This window comes from Rousettus aegyptiacus, unplaced genomic scaffold, assembly GCF_014176215.1.
Source record: "Rousettus aegyptiacus isolate mRouAeg1 unplaced genomic scaffold, mRouAeg1.p scaffold_m13_p_3, whole genome shotgun sequence".
Classification (NCBI taxonomy): Eukaryota; Metazoa; Chordata; class Mammalia; order Chiroptera; family Pteropodidae; genus Rousettus; species Rousettus aegyptiacus.
In genome coordinates this window covers 144,075,020-144,091,598 of record NW_023416306.1, presented here as the reverse complement: position 1 = coordinate 144,091,598, position 16,579 = coordinate 144,075,020, and the positions used below count along the sequence as shown (strand labels likewise).

Genomic DNA, 16,579 nt, shown 5'->3' with positions numbered 1-16,579 from the left:
TCCTAAGACAATTATATTTTTATTAGCATCATGTTTTTAATGATATATATGGAACAAAAAAAAATCGATTTTTTGAATTTTTTTCTTAACTACAAATTTTACCGCTAACCTATGTGTGTTCTATTTTTTTTTTTAAATCTAAATGTTCAGGTGTTTCCACAATTGTATCATTCTGTACATTCTATTCAATGCAGGCTGAAAGCTGATTAGCGTTCACTGCTCATTTTCCCATCTAACAACCAGTCAACTTTTTAAAAGTGTAAACTCAGATCTCTGTAATTTACTGTTCTCTACAAGAGCATTGTAAGATAGGAAACAAATTACAACCTGCAGTTTTCTTTCTATGTTGATCTTTTTCTATTCCGGTTTGATGTGTTATTTTATGCACTTATCTGCTGAGAAACACAAGGTGTGAAATTACACTTCAGGTGGGAAAACACTTCTCTGTCTCAGAAACAGGTTTCTCCACTCTTTCAAACTGCTCTGCAGAGAAAGCTGTCAGAAAACCGACAACGGGGGAGTGAATTTGCGTTTCCGCAGCTGTACAGCTACATGATTCCTGTAGGAAAAGTTCATTCCAGTCACCAAACTGCTCTGACAGTTCGGCTGCCAGTTATGGCAGTGGGAATTGAGTTAATTGTACAAAGACCTGCTCGTTGCACAAAAAGAGCAACTTCAAGCTTTATCCTGTCCTAAGATTGTTTTCCAATTATGAGGAAGTCCACTTACTACCAAACCTCCACCACTGAAGCTGAATCATTAAGTGACAAAAAGAGAAAATAATAAATTTATGAACAATCTAATCTTGAGGACACCTGACCAAAAGAAGGAAATGTTGCTGATTTTCTAGCTCAAAAGGGAATCTTTATCAGCAGTAATAATGTACTTGTTTTTTAACATGAAAAATAGAGGCTCAGGAAATTCTACTGTGCAGAATAGTAGAAAGCATTGCTGGGATATTTTTGGGTTCAGTGACTTATTATTCTGATAAGCTTATTTGACTTTTTCAGTCCAAGTGGATAGAGAAAAGGTCCAGTAAATCTACAACTTAACTGAGCTGTTTGAATTTTTGGAACTGATAATATCTGTTACAAAACAACACCAAACAATATTTTATCTTCTGATGATGTCTCAGAAACCATGTCATTTGGAACTCAGAAGTCATTTTTCCAAAGAGACAACATTGATACCACAGTGGTTAGCTGTACAGCTTGCCCATTTGCCTCATGATGCTCTCTACCAATTGTACTACAAACTCAGCCTTGGGGTGTGTGGGATGGAAGGAACCATGATTCTCTGGGGGAGGGAATTTGATCATTGAACCTCCCCTTCAAGTTACTAATAATTCGAGAATATTTTAAACATACATAAGAGAATAGAGAATACTATACATGCCCAAATGTGTACCACACAGACTTGTGATATCGAGCACTTGTTATACCTACTACTGATCTTTTGCTTTTTGTTTGATTTTTAGGAAATAAAACATTATAATTGAGAATCCTCAAGTATCTCTCCTTGATCCTGTTAACTTCTCGCATTAAAGATAACCACTATCCTGAGTTTGGAGTTCATTTTCATGTATGCCTTTAGGCTTTTACTATATAAGTAGATGTAACTAAAGGTATCCAAAATATATTTAAGAGTATTTTGCACATTAAAAAATATTACCATTTTTGTGTATGTCTTCTCAAAACTTACTTTTTTTGTATTTGACATTGAATATTTTATATTATCTCTATTGATAATGGAGACCTGTAATTCATTTATTTTAACTGCTATATTATGTTCCAGTGTTTAGTAAACTGAGTATCACTTACCCACTATCTTACTGAATGGACTATCTCAGTTGTTTATAATAACTAAGAATTAAAAATATTTCAGTGAACACTTTCTACCTTTTACATTGTACTCATATTTGAGAATTTCTCTATTACATACCTGAGAGTAGATTACTGGCTCTTTATAAATTTTAGATACAGAATCTTTATTATATTTTCTGCTCATATCTTCTCCCTACTTGTGGCTTATCCTTTTGCTTTGTTTATTTTGACTTTTGTAGTATAAATGTTTTAAATTTCTGTGGAATCAGATTAATCAATGTTTTCCTTTTCAGTTGACGATTTTCAAATAAAATTAAGAAATCCTACTCAAACTCAACAGTTGCCCATATTTTTTCCTACAACCTTAGGAATGTGCTTTTCACATTCAATCTTCTTTTTGAGATATAATTGACATATAATATTGTATTAGTTTTAAATGTACAACATAATAATTTGACATATGTATATATTACAAAATGATCATCACAATCAGTTTAGTTATCATCCATCACAACATAGTTACAAATTATTTTTATCGTGATGAGAACTTTTACGATCTATTCTCTTAGCACCTTTCAAACATACAATACAGTATTCTTAATTATAGTCACTGTACATTGTATGCCCAGAATTTATAACTGGGAGTTTGTACCTTTTGACCACCTTCACTCATTTCTCTCTCTCTCTCTCTCACACACACACACATACACACACACACACACACACACACACACACACACACACACACACACACACTCTTTGCCTCTGACAAGCAGCAATCTGTTCTCTGTAGCTATTTTTTTTTTTTTTTAGATTTCACATATAGGTGAGATCATATACTATTTGTCTTTCTCTGTCTGATTTATCGCATTTTATTTTTAATCCACCTGAAAGTGATCTTTGTGTGTGGTGTAAGGTAGAAGTCTAATTATTTTTCCATATGTAAAGCATTACTCATTAAATAGTCCGTTATATCCCAGCTTATTTCTAATACAAATGTCTGTCAGATATCAAGTTTCCAGGCTCCGTGCCTTTCCCTAAGCCTAATAATATTTATTATTATCATTTTATGTCTTGATATCTATAGAGAGAATCCCTATATCATCTTTTTTTTAAAAAAAAAAAAAAAGTTGTTGTAAGCTCTGGTTGGTTTAACTGGTTCTTTCTTATGAATTTTAGAATCACTTTATCAAGTTATGTTTTTAAAAGGGCAAAAAAATGCCTAAAAGACTATCAAGACTTCTGTTGGGATTGCACTTGATACATAGATTGATTTAGGGAAAGTTGTTATTTTCATGATATGGAATATTTTCACCTATGTATATCCATCTATTTAATTTTCCTTTGTGTCTTTTAAAAAGTTTTATAATTTTTCCCATAATTAATGTCTGTCCTTTAATGTCTTAGATATTTGATTTTTTATAAGAAGTATCTTATTGGTTTAAATTTATATTTTCTAAAATTAATCAATATCCTTGCCTTCCTCTCAAGAACCTTAGACTTCTTTGATCTCCGACTTCCCTTCCCACCCTTCATGTTTTTTCTGCCTAAAATTTTTTTTCCACTTTGTTGTTGTACTCCCAATAGTAGTCATTTTTCCAACTGTCGCTGGTTTTGATGTATGCAGTTTATATGCTTACATTTATCTACATGTTCACCATTTTTTGTTCATTATTCCTTCTTGCATATCATTTCTTTCAAGTTCAATTACATAAATTTATAGTTTTTTCAGTGACAAACTTTTCAAACTTCATGGGAATTTTTACTTTTTAATTTATTATTTATTTACTTTTTAATTAAATTTATTGGGGTGACACTGGTTAATACAATTATATAGGTTACAAGTAAACAATTCAATAATATATTATATGTATATTGCATTGTGTGTTCAGCACCCAAAGTCAAACAAATTTCCTTCTGTCACTATATCTTTGACCTCCTTTACCCTTATCGACCTGCCCCTTCCCCTTTCCATCTGGTAACCACTAAAGTGTTTTCTGTGTCTAAGAGTTTTTGTTCGTTTGTCTTTTCCTTCACTCGAACAGAATACTAAGTTGAGACTATCTTTCCCCTCAGGACTTTGGTGATGGTCTCCCCTTGGTCTCTGACTTCCATCATTGCTGTTGAGAGCTCTGTTCTCTGTCTTACTGAAGGTAATGGAACATTTTTCTTGGTTTTTTTGTTGTTGTTGTTGTTATTGTCATTGCTGTTATTTTTTTCTTCTTAGTTTTTTTTTTTTTTTCCAAAAACAAAAAACAGCTTTACTGAGATATAATTCATGTGCCATGGTAACTATATTTTCTGGTTGCTTTCTGAATTTTCTAATTTGGATATGGTTGTAAGAATTAAATGATTTGATTAAGTAAAGGAATACCACATATGTACTCAATAAGTCGCATGCAAATCTTCGTGCAAATTAGTCATAATTCTGAGCACATAGTGGCTATTAATACTCATTATATTTAACTGAAAACTGGACCAGGATTTTAAAGTAAGGTGGTATGCCCCCATCTTTTTTTAGTCCCTCTTTCCCTGACTTTATTTGTAGAGTGTACGCCCTACATCCTACTTGTTCTTCACACTAAACAGCTTGATTTGTCTTATTTTTATTTCCTCTGCTCTCTGCTATTGTGAGTGCCTAACAAAGTTAATATGCTGCTGCTGTAAGTATTATCATTTGGGATGTAATTATCACATGTGGCTAATCAAGCACATGCTGAGAGGCTGGGGAACTTGTTGTTTTTAACTGGTGGGGACAGCTTAATGATAGTTTTTGACAAGAACCATTATATGTGTATATATACACATATACACACAATTCAGTAACACATTGTAGAAGGAGACATAGTAAAGATGGAGATGGAGAACGAGAACCTGCCAACAGAATAGCTAACATTTAAAAAAAAAAAACGTAGCACTTGTATCGGTAACATTAGCTTGTTAACCTCATTTAATAGGGAAGGAAATGAAATTCAGAGAGGTTAAATCGAATGTCAAGACCATGCAGTGATTGGTGGCAGGCCCAGGAAAAGCACAGAACAGAGCTGCTAAACTGTTAGTGAACTGCTTTCCCACGAAGCCAAATTCAAAAGATAATCAAATGTTTCTAATTCTCAATGGTAACTTTTTCAAAAGCATCTGTAAATGCATGCCAGTATTTCAGATGCCTACCAGACACTGTAAGCTGCTTTTTAATCTGGACCATCCACCATGTACTACTAGCCCTTGCCACCATATCTGTAGATTAGCCTATATTATCTTAACGGCATTCGTCACAATATTTATAAACACTGACTACATGTACTAAATGATATGTAGATATAGATATAAAAATCTATATCTATCTCTGATCTGTCATCTATGCATTAGATGAGTAGAGAAAAGATTAAAGTTAGAAATGAAAAATTTCCAGCCACATATACTTTTTCTTGGTATGAACATGGTCTATGGAGGATACTACAAAAGATGTCCTCAGGTACAGCTGCTTGGTAACCTGTCCACCCTGTCCAAGGTTGGGTCAGGGGAAGAGGGTTGGACCTTCAGATGTCATCATAATAAAAAACAATGTAATGCCAACCACAGAAACCCCTATCTATGGCGAAGACTCTTGTTTTATTTTTATCCTCCTGATGCAGCTGAACTATTCCATACCACTTTTTTTCTGCCAAGTATTTTATAACTAACTAAAAGTTTCAAATGCACTGAAAACTTGAAATAATTGTATGGTGGTCACCCATATAACCATCACCTAGATTCTTCAACCGTTATATGTTGCTCCATTTGTGCTATGGCCTAAAATGTACATATCCTCCCCAAATTCATATGTTGAAGACCTAATCCCTAGTGTGATGGTATTTGGAAGTGTGATGGTATGTGGGGCCTTTGGGAGGTGATTAGGTCATGAGGGTGGGACCCTCATAAATGGGATTAGTGCCCTGATAAGAGACATGAGAGATGATTTCTTGCTCTCATCATGTGAGGACGTATCAAGAAGATATCAACAAGCCAGGACGACGATTTTTACTAGGAACCATATCAGCTGGAACCCTGATTTGTGAGAAATAAGTTTCTGTTGTTTAAGCCACCCAGTCTATATGGTATTTTTGTTATAGCAGCATGAGCGAAGACAGTTTGCTTATTCATATATCTATGCATCTATCTACACTCAGGCTCTCAGCCTATTTTACTTCATGCTTCCCTAAGAACCATTCTTCACATTATCATAAATGCCCTGTAAGGTAGGACTGACATTCCCTCTTTACAGAGGAGGTAACCACATCTGTGCCAAAAGTCCCAAGCACAGTATTTGTAACCCTCGCACACACGTTCCTACACATGTTTATACGCTGGCAGGCACCTCCTTCATGGTGGACTCTAATAGGGCTTTGGTCCCACCTCCTGCCCACCCTCTACCTCCACCCTGGAGACCAGTGCACTTGGCAGGATTCCTCTGCCATCTCCCATTGTCGATCCCTTTTATCTCCCCATTTGCTTTTGCTTCCTCTCTCCTTCTCCCCCTCTTTCCTCCAACTCCGCTCAGTTACCTCATAAAACTCTTGTTCCTCATCCTTTCTCTCTCTTGTTCTCTTCCATATGGGAACTATAAATGTATCCTAAGCTTGCCTGATGACTGCCAAAGCAGTGTTAGTGGTATCATGAAGTGAGACATGATGAAGAACCAATGCCACCAAATTCTAAAGCCCTTGAAAGCACCAAGAGGTCTCTTTCAGAATCTCCACAAAGGAACCTTCTACTGTCTCAACTCCTCTTAATTAAGCTAGCTTTTCCTCAAGTACCACCATTCTACATAAACAAAAAACTTTTGTGTTCACTATTGGGTTTCTGTTTTAATTAATAGCATCACAGCAACACTGTCTTCTATTACTTTGGTTGCAAAGATACATATAACATATCAGGTATATTTTAAATTAAATAGCAACACTATGTCTACAAAAAATTATGTAAATGTCAAACTGACTTAAACTTCTGGAATAAAATCAATTTCCAAATTAGGACTTGTGCCTTTTTCTTCCTATTCCATTTAAACTTTTGTCACAAGAATGTTCCCTTTGGCATATTTTCTTCCATATAGAAATGTATGAAAGTACAATAGTATCATCCTCAACATCACAGCTTTACAGGTAGTAACCCTACTTGGAAAGTATATATTATTATGACCTCATTTTATAAATAAGGAAACTGAGATTCTGAAAGTTTAGTAACTTACAGCTACTAAGTGGCAGAGCCTGAATTCACACTTTAGTTTGCTGACCTCCAGGTGATGCTTTCTTAGCCACCATACTATGCTTCTCCCCTACATTGCCTGGCACCATCCAGCATACAAATTAAAGCTTCCCAGCATGCACTTTATGGGCCATAAATGTGTGATCTGTCTCCCCATCATTAACAGCTCCACCATGTTCTTCTCTCAAATTGCTCAGATCTCACCAAATCCCAGGAGAACAGGGAAAGAGACTGGTAAAAGCTCTGAAGAAGGACAAGTTGTAAACCCAGATCTTTCAGAAATCCAGAGCTATTTTAAAAAACAAAGCTGTATCTAGCAAAGAGACTACCTGTGCAATTAATAACACCCATTATGCATTTTAAATAGCTCTGACCTGGCTCTGAGCCTCGACACAGAATATGGCTTATGCACCTGTCTATTCTGTCATCCAGAGTGCTGGGCTTTCCTTAAAAACTTGCTCTAATGGCTTTAATATAGATTGGCTAACAAGATATCACTGAACAGAGATTTTATGGGATCCAATACAGTTAAAAGCTAAAAAGAGTAAGAGACCAGGTTTGGTTGTACAAGCTGACCTTCTACCAGCTCTACTGGCTCTTCACCTGATGGTGACATGTGAGTCCAGAGTCCATTGACTCTTGCTTACCATGTTCTTACTGATTTCATCCTCATTTCAGTGAGGCTTTGGTGCCTATGGGGGACAGACTCACATGTCCTCTACTCTCCTCCCTTCTAGTTTACCTTGCTATACTCAAAGACTAGAAATTCCACAACATTTTCAGACTCTCTTGCAGCTAGAATTCTAGAATAAATTAGGTTCCTCTGATCAGATGTACTTATACGACATCCAGAAGGCAGGACAGAAGCAAAAACCATCTTCCTACCCCCGTTTAAGCGGTTTTTTGCTGACAAGCGAGATCATGAAGGGTGAGCTCATTTCTTAGCAGCACCATTTCAGTGTTCCATGTCCAAATTCTTGGGTACTGAGAGACAGCTGGCAGCAGCTGCTTCCTATTCTGGCTTCCTGAACCCTGGACCACAGCCATTGAAGTATGTCTTGAGCCCCTCTTTCCGGTGGTGATCTCAGAAGTGGCGAGTCGGTCCTGTATTGCCCTGAATCTTCCTCTTCCGCCTCCTCCTCCATCAATACCAAAACCACTAACATTTCTAGTATGCGCGCTATGTGTTCAGCCCTATGCTAAATGCTCTACAGAAATCATTTAATCTTGCCCCAAAACAACCCCATAAGGAAGGTAGTGTTAATATTCCTTTGTTCCAGATGAGTCTACTGAGATTCAGAAAAAAAAAAGAGGTATATTACAAAAAATCAGAGCAAAGTTAGTGGGTAAGCAGGTAGAGCTAAACTTTGATCCCAGACCTGCCTCACTCCAATGCCTGAGTTCTTCCTCTTTAAAGGCTTTGAGGGCCTGGGACCTATTAGCAGATTTTAATTGCCCATACTCATTATGTTGCTGGAAAGAGAGCATTCTTTTCCCTTAAACAGTGTACACATAGAGGTCAGCCTATTTCATGTTAAGATATATCCAGACATTGAAGAAGCCTCCAATCTAATTAAATAGAAAGGCAATTAAAAAATCCAGAGGTATCCCTTTGTAAAAACTCATCTAAGCCATACCAAGATTACTTTTATTATAAAAGAGAAAGAATTAAGATGAAAGCAGACACAGCTTCCTACGTGCCCCTGGCAGGAGCAGAGCTAGGGGAACAGACATGCACTTACCAGGCGCTCTGCTAACAGCGAGGTTTCGGAAATGGCTGCCTTTAATCATTTCCACAGATAATCGCCCCGTTGTGGCATTGTAGGACAGCCCCACCAGCAGCTCTGGCGCCCCTCCATGAGACAGCGACTGCGTGGATGAAGCACTATCGCTGTGAGAAACGGCAGATGGGCTGAGCGGAGACTCTGCACTCTGGAGAGGAAGAGAAACAAAGAATCCATTGGCCCAGGCTGCACTGCTCTCTTACAGAAAGCCGATATTATGTTTGGTGAAATTGTGGCCCGATCTCAACTGCTGCCAAAGATTACTAAGGAAGGGAGCACTCGGCGTGAATGATAATGGGCCTGGGGAGCGCAGTGCAGTCATGGATGAGAGCCCCTGCATTATTAGCTGACATCTTTGTTTCAAGAGCTGTCTCCATTCAATATTTCCTCTCTAAAGACGAAACGAACAAAGGTGTTATTACTAGTGTAAATCAAACCCTCTAAGAAACATGGAGAGCTAATAATACATTTAATATAGACCCCAATTCCCTCCTGTGTAATTTGTGCTTGAAGGTTTCTGTGGAACCCATTTTCTCCATGCATGAGTTCTGTTTCTGTTTTCTGCAGCTTCTTGATGAATATGGCAATACAGGGGACATTTTGTCTTCCCTAGAAGAGAAATGACCACTAGACATCTACAACCACATAGAATATTTGGCCCCTAGAGCTGCTTCTTAAAATGACAGAGGCTACATTTTTACTCCAAAGGAAATCAATTGTATTGAAAATGTGCACTTTTACCACGGTTTGATAAGGAAGCTGACACATGGGCTGTGGATCTCAGACACCCAGCGGGCAGCAGGTGAACCCAGGGGAGAGTTGTATTTTCTGTTACATTTATTCCCATGCATACTTCTCCAAAGCACTCGCCTTCATGCCTCGGGGGCATGAGAATCAACCCTGAGGGGCAAAGCAGCCAGCCTCCTGGGGCCATCACTTCCTGTACCAGAAACAACTGCACTGGACTTTACTCACACCTTTCTTCTCGACATCTAAAATCATTTCCTAAAGCTTCTTATCAGAACTCCAATGAATAAATGCATTTAAAAAAAATTAAATACTCTTCACATCTGTAGGAAAATATCTTGTTTACCACGCCACGGGCACCTAGAATCCTGGGTTTTCATGGAATACGATTTATAAACTAAAAGGCTGGGTGGTTTTAATGAGTGCTTTGTAGCCCCTCATAGATGATGATAATCCAACAATGGAATACTAGCTTAGCTTGGGGTGAGGATCGCCCCCTCCCCTGTGCTTTTACAGAAGCATCTGTTATGGCACCCATCACTGCATAGTTTGCCTTTCCCGTCAAATCCGATTCCTTATAAATCTCTCAGGCCACAGTGCACACAGCCCAACGTCTGGCATGAAATCATGTTCAAGAAACAACCAATGAATGGAAAAATTTTTTTTTGCTCTCAAAGGACTCATTTTTCCCACTCAACTCTGTGCTCCTAGTACACAGCAGAGGGCCTGGCACAGAGAAACGGGAGTCTGATCAAACTTTTCCCTAAGCTTTATAGGGCAGGATTCCTTCTGTGGCTTCTGTTTTCCATAATTTCAGATATACTTTACTCAGAGCTTAAGAAAAAAAGGATTTAAGCAGAATTGAGACATGATCTATTTTATGTTTTAAAGGCCTCATTCCTCCCCCCCACACACACACACACCCCCAGCCCCATGTTGGGAATAGTCTGAGGGGGCAAAGGCAGAAGCATGGGGAACAGTAGGAGGCCATTTCAATAATTCAGCAGAGAGTCCAATTCTGGTTGTATTTTGAAGATAGAGTCAATAGGATTTCAGATGGAAAGGAGAGAAGTCACAAATGACTTTTAAGATTTTCGACCCGAGCAACTTAAAGAATGACATTCCATTTAGCCAAGATGGGAAGACTGCAGGAGGAACAGATTTAGGGAGGCAACATTCAGGACTTGAAGTCTGGAGATATTAATTGTGCGATATCTATTGAAAGTTTAAGTGGCTGGAGCTCCCATCACCACACTCCGGCCTTCCCGACTCCTTACCTCTTCCTCAGACATGACAAGCTCCTTCCCACCTCCTGACGCTTCCATGTGCCATTCTCTCTGTCTAAAATCCTGTCCTCCATATGTCACCAGCCTTCTACGCTTGATTCCTTAAGTTCAGTATGTTATCATCACCTCAAAGAAACTTTCTCTGACTCGTCTAAACAAAGAGCAGGCTCTGTTGTCCTCTTCCCTGGCCTGCCCTGGTTTGCCGACTATCGCCTTCCTCCGCCAGACTGAAAGCTCCCCGAGGAACAAGGCATCTCCCATTTTGTTCTTTCCTGCATCCCCGTTGCCTGTACAGTACAGACACAGAGTGGGCGCTCAGTGAACATTTTTGAACGGATGACCGACTGATCCAATAGCCCGAAATAGATACCTGATCTTTTCAAATGGTTTTTAAAAGGGGATATTTTCACTAGATGACACATAACCCATGGTAACAATGGGTTGCCCATCCTGTAGACATACATCCTCCACTGTCTTTCCTCAAAACCCCAGAGCACACGGAGGAGCTAGGTTATGCAAATAAAAAGTCTTAGAAGTGGCTCGAGTTCGGGGCTACTGTTGCAGCATACTCAGGCGCGCTTGTTAAGGACCTCATCTTGAGAGTCCCATCTCTGAGATTCGTCATAATGTATACCAGGGGCAGGGTGGGGGGATGGGCGGTAGAACCATTTATTAGCTAACCAGAAGGCCTGGCCACCTCTGTCGGTTTTCTCGCACCCTGCCCCTCACTGTGCTGTCATTTCCTAAAATGAACAGGGAATACATCTAGCAGGTTATAGGGAAGACAGCACAAAAAACCATTGTAGCATAAAGTGCAAATCATGGCTTACAAAGATAAAGAGAACCAAATGGAAAATTCGATTAAGGTGTTTGAATTCTCTGGCTGAATGCACTAAGCCAAGGGCTGACAATTCCATACCCTCGAACACGCCACATCATTAGTGGTGCCATTTAACATACTCACAATGATATTACTTCTTGGCTCCAGAACCAGAGTCATGTTTATCTCCCCTTCTGGGTGCAGGCGGCTGAGATAGAAGACTTTCTCTCCCATCACCCTTTCACGGGCCATCTTGCGGGCAGCATATAGGCGGAAGCGGATGGCACAGGCAGCCATGTCTCTGGGCTCAAGCTTGGTGAAGGTGACCTTCTCCTTGAAGACAGGATTGGGGCCTCTCTGTATGCTCGTCCTGCCCCTCTGTTTTTTACTGGGCAGCAGCACTACGTGTACTTGCCAGGAGTTGATGCCACTTCGGTCCTTATCCGGGAGGCCCTGTGCTCTCACGATGGTCACTGTGAGCTTCTGGCTAGCAGCTCTATATTCAAAGATGACGTCCATGTCACCACATTTTGAGATGGGTTCCGGGACCCCAGACGGCACCTGAAAATTGGTCCCACCCTGCTCCTGTTGCAGACAGAGGAAAAGATTAGGAATGGACATGATAATGCCCAATTACGTTTTGCCAAGACGGGTCCCTTTGGTGTGCCTTCAGAACCCCACACTTTTCAACTGGTCTATCTCTCCACTAGATTGTGAATTTTTTGAAGGCACAGTACCTGACATACATGAATTTTCATAAATGCTTTTAGAATGAACAAAGCTTTTATGTTTTACAAAGTATTTTCATATACTGTCTCTCAAAAAGCACAATTGACCACTATAATTGAAACCAGCTGAGATACTAAGTCTAAAATTAGTCAACTACACAACTGCCAAGAGGTAACTCTTCCTCGAGTTCCCAGGAGGGACGGTTGAGCCTGGGCCTGTGTTCTATGAGCCAGGACCTCCTGAAGACAAGAATCCTAACAAAATGGAGATAGGTGATCCACATGGAAGATAGTCAGTCTCCAATGTTCACGGGGGATTGAATCATCTAGGGATTCTGATTCAGTAGGACTAGGGTGGGGCCTGAGATTCTGTACTTCTCAAAAGGTTGTAAAGATGTCACAGTTGACCTCAAATCACACTTTGAGTAGCAAGGGCTTAGGAGGGCCCCCCACAGCAGCCATGTAGCGAACAGCAATACTGGACTTGGAGACAGAACACCTGGGCTGAATATATACATGAGTGCCAAGCAGAACTCATAACTCTACCACTGACTAGCTTTTGACCTTGGCCAGATAGGCCATTCTGTCTGTACTCTAGCTGAAAAAAAATGAGTATTAAGATGCCTACTTGATAGAGTGCTGTTGTGAAGTTTTAATAGATGTGGGGAAAAAATCTGGCTCAGACCAGACTCTATAAATATCTATTTCCATCACTAGACTGGTGCTACCTATTTTCAAACAGGCTCCCCTCATTATGAAATATCACCCTTAGACAGCAATTCACCTGTAGCCGGTCAGATCTGATGACCTCACTAAGAAAACTGAGCTGAAATGCATTTACTGTAATGAACAACCATCTAACAAACTATAAATAATGTCAACCTAATTTGATTTTTCCTCTGAAGGCATGACTCTAAGCCATAACTAAACTTTGGTGTGTTCCTAATTGTAAATCAGAATCAGTTCTTATTTATGTAATGGAACTAGACTTTGCTAATTTAAAGACCTCCTTTTTTTTTTTTTTTAATCTGTATAATAAAACTCCTCAAAAATGCACATGTATCAGCTTAGCTTTCCCACAGAGCTCAGGTGAAAGTGCATGGCTCTTGAGAATGAGACAGCCTTAGGGATCCCAAGTCCATCACTGACAACCTTGATGCTGCTGGACAAGGTATTTAATCCTTTCCACTTTCCTTTTTTCTTTTTCAACAGTAACATGGGAATGATACATACTTTATAAGGTTGTTGTGAAAATTAAAGGACTTGACATACAGGAGACACCTAATAAATACCCTCTCTTAAGATTCACATTAGTCTACCAAGAAAATGTAGCCTTCTTGCAAAATAAGGGAAGCTTCTTTTAGCTTTTCCTCTGAGCATGCATTCGTGTGTGAGTGTTTCTATTCAGAGGTACTTAGTTTCAAGTGATAAAAGTGGTTGCTATAGAGACTTTAAAATACAACTGACTAGTGTAGATATAATATTAGAAGCAAGTCTCCAAGGAGTTAGGCCAACTCAAAAATCAAGACACAGTCTTCTGTTAAAACACTCGTCTATTCTAGCCTACTCTTAATCATCTCTACATCGCTTGCTGGACCATAAGTGATAATAGCTAACATCTACTAAGCCCTCCCTTATGCCAGGTACCACACTGAAAACTTTATAGCCTGTAAAAATCCACTTTTATGCACTTCAGACCTCCTTAGCCTCACCTCTTGTTCCATCTTTCCTGACAGGCACAGCCTGTCTGGGCTCTAAGTGGCTTCAGCCGGGCACAATCCCACAGCCTTATCTCCTGCCATTCAGTGTAATTCTCAGCTCCTACCACAGGCTCTATGTTGATGTCAAGGCTCGGAAAGTTACAGAATCCTGCCTGGCACTCACATATATAAAGGTCAGAGTGTGTGGGGGGGTTAATGCTCCATGCAGTAAACCTTTCTCCCCTTGGAAAGATGTCCTGAGATTAGTTTATGCAGCTTCTTAGAATACGGTCCCACAAGATCAAACCGTGAGTCACGCTTAGTAGTGGCCAACTGGATTACACATTCTTCCCTGCCTCACTCCTTTGTCTCTTGCTCTTCCCTGGGCTTGCATGTCCAAACAAAGTACGCTCTGCTTTTTAGGAAATCCAGCTAAGAAACATTATCTTTTAAAACATTCACATTAACCTAACAAGGGAGGTATTTTAATATCTTCATTTTGTGTGTGTGTTAGCGGGGGGGGGGGGGGGCTGGGGGGACTAAGACTTAGAAAGGCCGAGCAACTTACTCCCTATTCCCAACATCACATACCCATCCAGGACTATGCAGGATTTACCAGTACTAATGCTTGAAATCCCGAACTGTATGTCGAACCATGATGTCTCCTTTCCTCTCCCCCAAAGCTTTCACCATAGCAATGTATATGTATAGGAAGTGTGTGAAACAAAAAGTGAACAGGATGAAAGACAGTTGGAAACACACACTGCTTTGAATTTCACGTCCTTTCAGCCCCCTGCTTTTAAAACGAGTTAACACTTCCCCAGTTTTGTCATCAACTTCAAGGCCAAGGTTAAAATATCCTAGTAAATGAGTACCTCTCCACTTTTCTATCAGCTATTCAGATAAATGCCCATAAATGCCCACTGCACCTGCAGGTCTGTAGTAAAGTCCTGGGACTCGGAAATAACTGAATGCTACACATCCCCAGGCAGCAGCCAGGCTCTGGATGGCGACAATCCAAGCAGTGGCCCATAAAAAAGTGGGATTTGTGGCCCCTTCCTGGGTTGATCTGAAATGAGGATTTGTGAAGCCTGGTATTTTCATAGCAATTAATTATTTCAACACACTTTACCTATCACCAGGCAACTAAAGGCATGCCTCATGTGGTACTGTTAACACTGCTAATCCATCTGACCTTCCTGCAAGGTAAAAAATCTCTTCATTTTTATCCCCATTTGGCAGATTTTAATTAACTTCTCAAGGCCAAGCAGTTAATCAGTGGAAAGCGGAGATGAAAAGTGGGACAGCTGCCTCCCCGTGTGCTCAGCTCCACCAGCCGCCCTGCCACTGCCGTCCCTGCCAAGGCCCAGGCCCGCCGGGAAACGCCGGTGGCCTTTCCCAGGAGAGAACCCACCAGCCTAAGAGGAAGTCACACTGCATTACTTGTTTCCTTCTGAGGCAAAATAAATGAGTCTTTTAGCTCTAAGGTTGAGTTTTTCTTTAAGATGGGAATACTTGTGCCCCATTGTCAAAACCCATGGAGGTTTAAAGATTTTCTATCAAATTGTTTTAGTAGGACCGTGATGTCATCTGTGTGGCCCAAAGTAAACAGACCTACAACATGTTCCCGATGCCAGATACATGGGGGAAGACAGGGTTTTTAATACAGCTAAGAGGCAAATAAATCAATTCTTAAAAGGCGAGCTAAGCCTGCCAAGCAGGCAGTTACAGGAACTGCCTCCGAGCTGCACTTGAGGTTCTACTGTAAAAGCACCAAATTACAGTTTTTGTCTCAAAATAGATAGGAGATTGAATGGAGATGTCTGGGTATTTTTGGAGTCTGAGAACATTTAGTGCCCTCAACACCAAGTCTTCTATTAAAGTTCCATGAGGCAGGCAGATGGGTGGTTACCTGGAGAATGCGATTCTCCGCCTAATGGCACAGTGATCAGGGGACGGAGCATCGCTAGGCAGGTAAACAGTTTTGTTTTGTTTTTGTGATAAGAGCCAAAAAGAGTATTTTTAAACGTTAAACGTTACTGTGTAGGATCTGTATGACTCTCAGCAGAGAAGCAGATTTTTTTTTTTACAAAACTGGTAAGGTTAATAGCTTTGGGTGTCTCTGTATAAAAGGCAGCTTTTAACGAACCACAAACCACATATCTTGAGCTGCCATCTCCGGTCCTTAGCAGAAACACCTCCTTACGCCTCACGTGCACACCTCCTTACACTCCCTCTACACACGCCGGTGCATTAGGAAAGCTTTGGAACACGATTTTCTAGGGTTTTTCTTCTTTTTGTTGAACATTTGGTATGTATGACAGTTCAGGTCCTAATAAGAGATTCATCCTGTTTATTTTCTGTCAGATGGTTGCTAACAAATTCTATTCACCCCTCTTTCCTGTATCCCCGCAAATTATACTAAAGTTCCATATACTTATATGACT

The 16,579-nt window shown here is 39.9% G+C and overlaps 1 protein-coding gene across 3 annotated transcripts in view; it reads right to left on the bottom strand.

Annotated features, from left to right (window-relative positions):
* The window catches only part of SYT16 (synaptotagmin 16), a 203,940-nt gene that overhangs the window by 9,385 nt on the left and 177,976 nt on the right, over positions 1-16,579 (bottom strand). For all 3 annotated transcript variants that reach the window (XM_036239028.1, XM_036239027.1, XM_016141798.2), the window contains 2 exons: positions 11,849-12,289; positions 8,810-8,999 (listed from right to left, as the gene is read on the bottom strand). In XM_036239028.1, the coding sequence (XP_036094921.1) occupies positions 8,810-8,999; positions 11,849-12,289 (631 nt within the window). The remainder of the gene's footprint in view (positions 1-8,809; positions 9,000-11,848; positions 12,290-16,579) is intronic.